The sequence below is a fragment of the Leucoraja erinacea genome, chromosome 10 (assembly GCF_028641065.1).
Source record: "Leucoraja erinacea ecotype New England chromosome 10, Leri_hhj_1, whole genome shotgun sequence".
In the NCBI taxonomy this organism is placed as follows: Eukaryota; Metazoa; Chordata; class Chondrichthyes; order Rajiformes; family Rajidae; genus Leucoraja; species Leucoraja erinaceus.
In genome coordinates this window covers 16,007,789-16,019,991 of record NC_073386.1, presented here as the reverse complement: position 1 = coordinate 16,019,991, position 12,203 = coordinate 16,007,789, and the positions used below count along the sequence as shown (strand labels likewise).

At 44.3% G+C, this 12,203-nt stretch overlaps 1 protein-coding gene across 1 annotated transcript; it reads left to right on the top strand.

Moving 5' to 3' along the window:
• Positions 1 to 218: 218 nt before the first annotated feature.
• On the top strand, positions 219 to 8,084 carry ptger4c (prostaglandin E receptor 4 (subtype EP4) c). Its single transcript, XM_055641542.1, has 2 exons — positions 219 to 1,258; positions 5,266 to 8,084. Exons 1-2 carry the CDS (start codon positions 428 to 430, stop codon positions 5,887 to 5,889), a joined length of 1,455 nt encoding a protein of 484 aa, XP_055497517.1. The 5' UTR covers positions 219 to 427; the 3' UTR covers positions 5,890 to 8,084.
• Positions 8,085 to 12,203: the final 4,119 nt, after the last annotated feature.

Below are 12,203 nucleotides of genomic sequence, written 5' to 3'. Positions count from 1 at the left end.
AACCATATAATTCTTGGCAACGTGGAAGTGTAAACTTTGCAGGCGAAAGGTGGGGGTGGGGGTGGGGGTTCTCCCCGCAGACCAACCCACGGGGGCAACGGTGTCATTTCGCTGCCGTCACGTCGGCAGCAAGGGGCGAATGTGACGCGCGCACTCTCCGCCTGTGTCACCTGAAGCTGTCAGCGTCCGATTTAAAAATGTGAGCGCGTTGTGGAAGGAGCAGATCATCAGCCGGCGCTGCTAGAGAGCGATGTAGCAGAGTGAAGGGGTTTTATCCTCCCAGTGTGTGTGTGTGGATCCAAGCAGCTTGCAGACAGGTGGCCGACAGGTAACCTGGACTTCGCCTCTCGCCATCCCCCATCCCACAAAGTGTTTTTTTTTCTCTTAAAACAATTTCGCGGATTCCGGGAAAGAAAAACGGAGCGTGATGTTGGCCGAGTCTTTCAACCATTCCAGCTGGGAAGATGTCAACGACACCTCGGTTAACGGCTCGGCCGCGTCTTTGAACATCAGGTCGAGCCAGGTGCTGACTTCGGCTGCTATGTTCGCCGTCGGGGTGGTGGGGAACCTGATCGCCATCGTGGTGCTGTGCGTCTCCAAGAAGGAGCAGAAGGAGACCACCTTCTACACCTTGGTGTGCGGGCTGGCGGTCACCGACCTGCTGGGCACCTGCTGCACCAGCCCCGTGGTGATCGCCACCTACCTGACCCAGCAGTGGCCGGGGGGACAACCGCTCTGCCACTTCTTCTCCTTCTCCATGCTCTTCTTCGGCTCGGCGGGCATGACCATCATGTGCACCATGTCCATCGAGCGCTATCTGGCCATCAACCACGCTTTCTTCTACGGCCGCTACATCGACAAGGGACTGGCCAGGCTTGCTCTGATGGGAATCTACTTGCTCAATCTGGTCTTCTGCATCCTGCCCTTCTTCGGCTTGGGGAGCAACGCCCGGCATTTCCCCGGGACCTGGTGCTTCCTGGACTGGAGGGCCAACAGCACGGTGGGGGCTACCTACTCCTACATGTACGGGGGCTTCAGCGCCCTCCTGATCCTGGTGACAGTGCTGTGCAACCTCAGCGTGTGCGGCACCTTGATCAGTATGAGGAAGAGGTCGGTGGGTAGAGGCGATGCCGCCGCCACGGGGAGCTCCAGAGGCCGTCGCTTCCCGAGTCTCGCCGCGTCCGCCGCCGAGATGCAGATGTTTTGGCTGCTGGTTTTCATGACCATCGTCTTCTTGGTCTGCTCCATCCCTCTGGTGGTAAGCAGTGCGCACGGGGTACCTGGGGGAGTTTCAGTATGATTACTAACAGTAATGTTAAGAGAACAAAAAAAAAACTTTGCCCTCTCTTGAACACAGGGTAACCCCTGCTTTCAAGAGAGTTTGTATTCCTGCATTCAAGACAGATTTATATGCCAATTTTGTTAACTTCTCAAAGAGGGAACAAAATTTCAGTCAGAAGATAGACAGACACAAAGTGCTGGAGTAACTCAGCGAGTCCGGCAGGATCTCTGTAGTAAAAGAATGGGTGAAAGGATCCAGTCGGAATCCTTCTTCAGAAAGTTCCGACACAATTCGCCACCCATCCTTTTTCTCCAGAGGTGCCGCCTGACCCGTTGAGTTGCTCCAGCAGTTTGTGTCTATAAACCACCATTTGCAGTTCCGTTCTACAGAATTTCACTCAAGTATTTATTTTCTTTTGGGAGGGAGGTGGGGGTTGTTATTTATATCGTAATTTATTTATTTATATAATATTTTTTCAAAGAACAAAACAATGGCTTTTATCCTCTTCAGTATTATGAAAGGTCCATCTGTATGTTGGGCTGATACGTTGACTAATGGCTGTTAACTTTCACTTTTCGAGCAGAATAAGGTACGGTTGCAGGAAATCTAAAAAAACACAAACTGAGAATGCACAAAGTATTCGTCTGGGTGGGGGGGACGGGACGTTGCGGGAACGAGTAGGAAGTAACTGCAGGTGCTGACTTACACCGAAGATAGACACCAAATGCTGGACTAACTCGGCGGTTCAGGCAGCATCTCTGGATTACTTCTCTCCAAAGATGCTGCCTGACCCGCTGAGTTACTCCAGCATTTTTGTAATCTATGTTCACAGTGCGGGAACGACGGGTTTGTTGCTCTCCCCACTGAGTTTTCTGCAAACTCTCACTCTTGACACGAGCGCTGGAACATTCCTCATAGTCAGAGAATTAAAAGATTCAAGCAGAAATGTCACCGCTCAGATTGATATTTGCGAATGTAGAAATATAGAGTGTGAGTCTCGTGTTTTTTTTTTAATGTATTATTTTGGTAAATAAATCCATGAAATCCACGTTGTTAAGATCTCGCTCGCAAGTTTTGGTTAGTTTATTGTTCAAGAGAGAGTTCGATATAGCTCTTAGGGCTAACGGGATCAAAGGATATGGGGAGAAAGCAGATACGGGCTACAGATTTTGGATGATCAGCCATGATCATATTGAATTGCGGTGTTGGCTCGAAGGGCCGAATGGCCTACTCCTACACCTATTTTCTATGTTTCGATTGTCATGTGTACCGAGGTACAGTGAAAATCTTGTTTTGTTGCGTCCTATCCACTCAGCGAAAAGACTATACGTGATTACAAGCTGTGTGCCGATACTGGATAAGAGAATAACGTTTAGTGCGAGATAAAGTCCCGAAAAGTCGGATACAAGATAGTCCCAGGGCCTTCACCAAGGTAGATGGTACTCAGCACTGCTCTCTATTTGGTGATGGGATGGTTCAGTTGCCTGATAACAGCCGGGAAGAACATCCTATCACCAACTAGAGGCCATTTCAAGTTATGCATGATATGAAAGTAAAACTGAAGACATAAGGAACTGCAGATGCTGGAATCTTGAACAAAATACAAAGTGCTGGCGTAACTCAGCGGTTCAGACAGCATCTGTGGAGGGGATGGATGGGCAACGTTTCGGGACTGGACTATATTTCAGAAAGTAATACTGATACATTAGTTAAGATAGTTTGAAATATCAGTTCCTTCTAGGCACTTTACAGTGATTTAAGTTGCTTGTGGTTAAATATAAGATTACAATCAATTGTCATGAAGATTTGTCATCGGTTCTAGCACCAGCTTTGTGAAGTTCATAAGTTCATAATTTATAGGAGAAGAATTAGGCCATTCATCCCATCAAGTCGACCCCACCATTCAATCATGGCTGATCTATCGTTCCCTCTTAACCCCCTTTTTTTTTTTGCTTTCTCCCCATAACCCCTGACACCTATACTAATCAAGAAGATGTAAATCTGTCTTAAAAATGTCCATTGACTCGGCCTCCACAACCTTCTGTGGCAATGGATTCCACAGATTAATCACTTTTTTGAATATCTGCCTAATTATTTCCACAGCTTGTACCAAATATTGCTCCAATTATTCCACAAATATTGTTTCATAATGTACCTGGAAATGCTATTTTCTACCTAAAAGGTATTATGTACAGCAACATATGAGTTCTATTGTGGTTGAATTGAAAATCAGTTTACACATCTGGTGATCAAGGGCTTACCTCTCATCCCTGTAACTATTCTAGATAGCCTCTTCTAGACCAAATTAACATCTTGACATTTGCCCTAAAATTGGACACAAAGCTCTGGCTGAGGCCCAAGTAAGATTTATAAAATGTAAACTTAACTTTTCATGAACCAATCACTCTTTTTATCAAACCAAGGAGTCAATGTACTTTAAATAAAGTTAACCTCATCACTTCCAACTTTTGCAGCATCTGCAAACTTTCCGATTTTGCCCCACTAACCCAAATGTAGGTTATTAATATATAAAGCTGTGGTCTTATATATTCAATAGACATATATATATATATATGTGTGTGTGTGTGTGTGTGTGTGTGTGTGTGTGTGTGTGTGTGTGTGTGTGTGTGTGTGTGTGTGTGTGTGTGTGTGTGTGTGTGTGTGTGTGTGTGTGTATACTGCATATGTGTGTGTGTATATATATACACGCACACGCACATGTGTGTGTATACACACACACACACACACATATATACATGGAGAGGGTTTACAGTGATATGGGCCAAATTCTGGCAAATGGGACTACCCCAGGATATCAATCCGATCTGCATGGACAAGTTGGGCCAAAAGGTCTCTTTCCGTTGTATAATGCTATAACTCTATATCTAAGCACTGGCTCACATCACCGTATAATGCCCTCCAGTTTGTGGCAAATAAATAGAACTATTTGTGAAACACACTTTTTCTTTCAGACATGATATGTTCTAAGAAGGAACTGCAGATGCTGGAGAATTGAAGGTACACAAAAAAGCTGGAGAAACTCAGCGGGTGCAGCAGCATCTATGGAGCGAAGGAAATAGGCAACGTTTCGGGCCGAAACCCTTCTTCAGACTGAAGAAGGGTTTCGGCCCGAAACGTTGCCTATTTCCTTCGCTCCATAGATGCTGCTGCACCCGCTGAGTTTCTCCAGCTTTTTTTGTGTACCTTTGATATGTTCAAAGTTGTATCTGAAATTGAATCATTACCTAAAATGATTTTAGGAGGTAAAATATATTTCCAGATGACTAGCAATTGAGAAGCACTGATTCTTGGTTAAGTTCAAGGGAATCCACTACTGCAGACCCACTACTGATGTACTTAGATGTAGAAACGAGAAAGGGGAAAGACTTAAAAAGGACCTGAGGGCAAATTCTTCACACAGAGGGCAGTGGGCTTATGGTAAACTAGCTGCCAGACGAAGTGGTTGAGGCAGGTACAATAACAGTATTTAAAAGGTAATTTATGGACACAAAATGCTGTAGTAACTATGTGGGTCAGGCGGCATCTCTGGTGAAAAGAAATACATTATGTTTTGGGTTAAGTGTTCGGCTGGCGACCGGAAGGTAGCCGGTTCGAATCCCGCTTGGAGTGCATACTGTCGTTGTGTCCTTGGGGCAAGACACTTCACCCACCTTTGCCTGTGTGTAAATGTAATGCAATTATGTGAAGCACTTTGGGGTCAATGCAAGTTGACTAAAAATGTGCTATATAAATAAGATTATTATTATTATTAAGAACAGACCTTCTTCAAAGGTAATTGGACAGGTTCATGAATAGAAACGGCTTCTAAGAATATGTATCAAATGCGAACAAATGGGACTAGCTTAGATGGGCATTTTGGTCACCATGAACAAGGTGGGCTGTAGGGCCTGTTTCCATGTTGTATTACTCTACAACTGTATGTGTGTTCTAAATTAACATATTTGTCTTATTTTTCTGTACAGATACGTATTTTCATCAATCAGCTGTATGGGCCTGCTCAAATCCTAGCTGGGGAGGACCTGGACTACCGCAGTGACCTTCTGGCCATCCGTTTTGCTTCATTCAATCCGATCCTGGATCCTTGGGTGTACATCCTGTGCCGGAAGAAGCTACTCACCATGGGTTGCGAGCGGTTGAAGAGAACAGTCGGCGCTGCAAAGGACAGTCAAGCACGCAGGGTGGGCTGGGTCAGCAGTCAGCAGACACCACTCTCATACACCAACAGCATAGGCGCCAGCTACGCTTCACTCCGAGCAAAAGACAAAACCAAACCGCTGCACAGAGAAGACAGCCAGGGGGCCGATGCCATGACTCACTCTTTCACAGACTTTACAAACCAGCAAGCATGGGGAACTGTGCCTCATCCTTTCAGCATTCCCCATGAGAACCATGCCTGCCACACCAGGACTCATTTTGAGACTTCTCAGCAGACCAAAGCCATCCTATGCACAGTCCTGCAGGAATCCATGATACCAGATGTCAGAGCACAGAATAACATTATTCTGAGTGAGGATAGAAGAACATTTAACATTTTGAACTGTAGTTTCAGCACACCTTCATCATGTACATCAGAAAAGTCTATTTAAAAAAATAGATATTTTATATAAACCATTTATTTATAGACTTTGAAACAAGAGTCAGTCTCATTTGTAGAAATTGTTGTTGTACTTTTCATTGAATGGTGTCCTGAACATTGAAACAAAACTATCTGGATGTACCAACAATATTAATTCTCATAATGAATCTTGGTGCCCTGTTCTATCATGCACTTGAATCGATCATATTTATAGCTGCAGTGTAACTCAGATTAATAGCAATTAAGGTTCAATTTTAACTTGTATTGTCGGACATTTTTGATGTGGAGCTGACCTTAAATTGGAGCCATTAGTCCCACCTTCACATTAACCTTGGCAATACAACCGGAGTCACTATGAAAGATAGTCACTGGTCAACACTGTCAGTATCCGCTTGCTTTTACACTCTATCTAATTGCATTACACAATTTGGGGACTGATAATGTCTAATATAGTTTTGCAATTTGACACCTGCCTGACAGACATGGAACAAGGCAAACTAAGTTTGACATCATATTTATGAGAATTGGAGCACATTAACATTATGAGCCTTTGCTACCATAAAACTCCATCCATCTATTTTGTTCTTCTCTTTCTACCAGCGATTTTAACAAACCTCAATTGAACCAGTCTTATGTGGCTCCTTCATAGCTTGTTCATCCAGTGTTAATGAGCTCCAAAATTGGCATAGCTTTCAGTTCAAAACAAGTCTTACCAAAAATTAAGATCATCCCCATTATGTTTTATTTTGAAAAAGCTAGGTTTTCATTAATGTTCAAAAATAAAATCCTTAAGATTAACTAATATTCTCATACATCATTCATCGGATCACAGAGGTAACAAAGCTAAATTAAATGGGGTAGTTTTATAATATTGTCATCTTAATAATGTGACATTTAATAACAACTTGTCTGGGAAGAGTGAAAGATACTTAAAGGTAGCACAAAACTAGTATATTCTCAACAAACTCAACTAGAACAAAACTAGTATATTGTCAACAAACTCAACAGCGATAAGACATAATTCCTCCTCATAGGCTCCAAAGCCACACTCAGCAAAATCAATAACCCCACTCTCACGATCGACGGCACCACTGTCTCCCCATCTCCCCAGGCCCGCAACCTTGGTGTGATATTTGATTCCACCCTCTCTCTTGAGCCTCACATCCGCCATGTCATTAAAACCTCCTTCTTTCATCTCAGCAACATTGCCAAACTCAGACCCTCTCTCACACTTCCTGCTGCTGAAAGACTCATCCATGCCTTCATCTCCTCCTGACTGGACTATTGCAACTCACTTCTCCTTGGCATCAGCTCCACCTACATCAACCGACTCCAACTGGTCCAGAACGCAGCCGCCCGACTCATCACCCACACCAAATCCTGGCATCACATCACTCCAGTCCTCAAACAACTTCACTGGCTTCCCATCTCCCACCGGATCACCTACAAAATCCTGATCCTCACTTACAAAGCCCTCCACCATCTGGCCCCCCCATATCTCACTGACCTCCTCTCCCCCTACCAACCCTCACGGTCCCTCAGATCCACATCAGCCGGTCTCCTCTCCATCCACAAGTCCAACCTCCGCAGTTTTGGGGACAGAGCCTTCTCCAGGGCAGCTCCCAGGCTCTGGAACTCCCTCCCCCAACTGATCCACAATTCCGTGTCTCTCACCATCTTCCAGTCCCGCCTCAAGACCCATCTCTTCACCTCTGCCTATCCTTAGCCCCACGTCCCCCTCCCTTTTCATCTGTGCATTAATTGCCTCATATTGTGTTTTGAATTGAATTCTCTTTACTTTGTGTACTAGTCATGTCTCTACTATTTATTTCATTCCCCTTACATATTTTTCCTCTACCTGCTAAATTTTTGTAAGATGTCCTTGAGACTCTTGAAAGGCGCCCATAAATAAAATGTATTATTATTATTATATAAGCACGAGCCAGCCCTTGTCAGAAACTGGCACCAATGTATTAGATGAACACCACCAAGCCTTACCAGAACATGGCAGCATTACTGTATTTAATCACTGCTATGCCTAATGAGTGACTGGCAATGCACCACCTTCTAAACTCTATCGAGAGCATGAATGTTAACCTGTTCTACAATCAAGTGGCACAGCTGACTTGCTGCATGTTTTAATATTTTTTGCTACTTTTCAGATTTCCAGTATTTGTACTTATTTATATTTCTGAAAGGTAGTCAAAGTTGTTTACATCACATCACATCACATCATGCCAGATCAGTGGGTCGGCACTTTGTGGTTCATCTCACAGGATGTGCGAGCCAATGCAATGCAGCCCAAACCAGAGAAGGCACTGAGCAGTAATCTAATGCTACCTGACTCATACCCAAGATTGGCAGGAAACCAGAATGTCAATATAATGCAGCCCATATCAAATACTGGCACTGGGCCACCAATCAAATACTTTTCAGGCTGCACTGATGACTGGCTTTTATCCTGCTGTGTTAATATAACCCAGCACAAATCCAGTGACTCGATCAATGAGAAGATGCAGTAAACAAAGAAAAAAACAAGAATTTTTAATTGGGTGGTGACAATTCAGAATCAATAAATCTTTTTTTCCAGTCTATCTGGATTGTTTTCACACTTGTCTAGCTGTCTCCAAGATAGGCTGTCCTATTTGAAAAGGCTGAAGAATAGCATGCAACAGTGGTGCAGCTAGTAGAGTTGCTGTCCCGCAACGCCAAAGACCTGGATATGATTCTGACCTTGGATGCCGTCTGTGTGGAGTTTACACGTTCTCTCTGTGACCATGCGGGTTTCCTTCAGGTGCTCCGGTTTTCACCTGCATACCAAAGACGTGCGGGTTTGTAGGTTAATTGGCCTCTGTAAATTGCCCTTGGAGTGAAGGGAGTGGACTTGAAAGTGGGATAACATAGAACTAGTGTGAACCGGCATGGACTTGGTCAGCTGAAAGAATTGTTTCCAAGCTGTGTACCTAAACTAAATAACTCACAAACAAGCTTCGGCCTGTGTTTACACCAAATTATCACAGGAGGGTGAATCTTCATCAAATATTTTAAAATTATCGTCTTCAATTTTCTCTTCAACACCTCTGATAACATTAACTGTTCAAGAGAGTTAATTTGTGCAATGATCAGATTCAGATTCAGATTCAATTTTAATTGTCATTGTCAGTGTACAGTACAGAGACAACGAAATGCATTTAGCATCTCCCTGGAAGAGCGACATAGCAAACGATTTGAATAAATAATAATAAGTGTCCGGGGGAGGGGGGTGATTGGCAGTCACCGAGGTACAGTTGTTGAGTAGAGTGACAGCCGCCGGAAAGAAGCTGTTCCTCGACCTGCTGGTTCGGCAACGGAGAGATCTGTAGCGCCTCCCGGATGGTAGGAGGGTAAACAGTCCATGGTTGGGGTGAGAGCAGTCCTTGGCGATGCTGAGCGCCCTCCGCAGACAGCGCTTGCTTTGGACAGACTCAATGGAGCGTTGGGCAATTTTCACCACCCTCTGCAATGCCTTCCGGTCGGAGACAGAGCAGTTGCCATACCATACTGTGATGCAGTTGGTAAGGATGCTCTCGATGGTGCAGCGGTAGAAGTTCACCAGGATCTGAGGAGACAGATGGACCTTCTTCAGTCTCCTCAGGAAGAAGAGACGCTGATGAGCCTTCTTGATCAGAGTTGAGGTATTGTGGGTCCAAGAGAGGTCATCAGAGATGTTGACTCCCAGGAACCTGAAGCTAGAAACACGTTCCACCTCCGTCCCGTTAATGTGGATGGGGGTGTGCGTGCCGCCTCTGGACTTCCTGAAGTCTACAATGAGCTCCTTGGTCTTCTTGGAGTTAAGGGCCAGGTTGTTGTCAGCGCACCATGCTGCTAAGTGCTGGACCTCCTCCCTGTAGGCCAGCTCATCGTTGTTGCTGATGAGGCCAATCACCGTTGTATCATCTGCATACTTGATGATGGTGTTAGTACCATGTACAGGTGTGCAGTCATAGGTGAAGAGGGAGCAGAGGAGGGGGCTCAGCACACAGCCCTGTGGAATGCCGGTGTTCAGGGTGAGGGTTGAAGAGGTGTGCTTGTCTAACCTCACAGACTGGGGTCTGTTGGTTAGAAAGAGTCAAGAGAGAGAGAGAGTCAAGAGTCAAGAGTCAATTTAATTGTCATTTGGACCCCTGGAGGTCCAAACGAAATGCCGTTTCTGCAGCCATACATTACACACAAATAGACCCAGACACAACATAATTACAATTTTACATAAACATCCATCACATAGCTGTGATGGAAGGCCAAAAAAAACTCCAGTATCCAGTTGCAGAGGGAGGGGTCGATGCCCAGGTTACCGAGTTTGGTGATCAGTTTTGATGGTATAATGGTGTTGAATGCTGAGCTGTAATCGATGAACAGCATTCTTACGTAAGTGTCTCTGTTGTCGAGGTGGGAGAGGGCGGAATGAAGTGCCGTTGAGATGGCATCCTCTGTACTCCTGTTCTTGCGGTAGGCATACTGATAGGGATCCAGTGTGGGGGGTAGGCAGCTTTTGATGTGTGCCAGGACCAGCCTCTCGAAGCACTTGGTGATGATGGGGGTAAGTGCAACTGGGCGGAAGTCGTTGAGGCTTGCCGCAGTGGAGTGTTTTGGCACTGGCACGATGGAGGTGGCTTTAAGGCAAGTGGGGACAACTGCTTGGGCAAGTGACAAGGAGATATTGGACAGATTTATATTGTTTCACCTGAGAGAAGTATATAAATTCATTAGAGGCATAAATAGGATAAAACAGTCAGAACCTATTTCGCAAGGATGGAAATACTAAAGCGCATAGCTGTAAGATGAGAGGGGGAAATTTTAAAGAAGATGTACGCATCAAGCTTTTTTATGCAGGGTGGTGAGCACCTGGAACATTCTGCTGGGGTGGAGGCAGATACAACAGCATCATTTAAGAGGTTTTAGGATAGGCACGTGGTTATACAGGGAGTGAAGGAATATGGATCTTGTGCAGGCAGATAAGAGTTTATCTTGCCATCACATTTGGCACATTGTGGTTCCTGTGTGTTCTATGTTTTATGTTCACAAAGCAACTGACCTACAGCATATAAAAGTTTAACTGACCATCCTGCAACTGCAGAACTTCGCAGCAATCACATCCTGGAGAAGCAAATGTTAATTAATTGCCTACAAGTTATGAACAATTTAGCAATTTACCCAACGATCAATAATCCAGTTGTAAAAGTGGTTGGTGTATAAATATTTTTCATGTCTGCTGGCACCTTCACTGCACGTTGGAAGAGGTTGAGTATGTGTTTCACTGACAAGTCGGCAGACTTTCTCTCGGATTAATCAGTTATGTGAAGCATTTTTACATAAAGAGATTTGCAAATAAAGGAATCCATTGGTGTTCAGGGTAAATGTATTTTATAACTTCCCTAAAATGGACGTAAGCAAATTTGACTTATTTGATAGGAACAGAGATACAGTATAGATAGTGTGGCCCTTTGGATCTGTTCTGCCATTGCCAGCATGTGTTTCAACTTTCAACTTCCTGCCTCAATTCTGTAACATTTACTATCCATGCCTAGCAAAACCATACCAGCTTGAGATTTTAACTTTTGGGTTGGCAAAGGCTCAATAATGTTTTTGGGGGGAGAATATTCAGATATCAACCACTGTTTATGTGAAGCGGAATAGCCTGACCTTACCAAGAAGAGCCCAAATCCAATGTTATGCAGATACTAACTTATTACAATTAACTGGTAACTGGTGGAGTTCAACAGAGTTCAACGAGAACACAACCTTATTGTCATGTTGATGTGAATGAATTAGTCAATTCAGCACGCGGAGGCATAATGGCAAAGCTGGTAGAGCTGCTGCCTCACAATGCCAGTGACCCCGAATCGATCCCAACCTTGGGTCCTGTCTGTGTGGAGTTTGCACGTTCTTCACGTGACTCTCTGGGTACTCTGGTTTCCATCCACATCCCAAAGACTAGCATGTTTATAGGTTAATTGGACTCTGTAAATTGCCCTCGTGTGTAGGGAGTGGATGCGAAAGTGGGATGACATAGAATTAGTGCAAACAGGTGATTGGTGGAATCCGTGGGCCAAAGGGCCTGTTTCCAGGCTGCATGTGCAAACTTCAACTAAGCTAAATTCACTCCACCAGCTTGTCCACTAGGTGGCAATGATCACTGCTGTAAGTAAAACGAGTTGTTCACAAAGCTAACAAGAGTTTAAAAAAATATACTGAAGGTGAGGGTATTCAAAAATTTAAAAAAAGAATTGTCTCCAAAGTAAACAAAAAAAACCTAAAACACTCAAAAAAGATATAAATGAAAGCTAA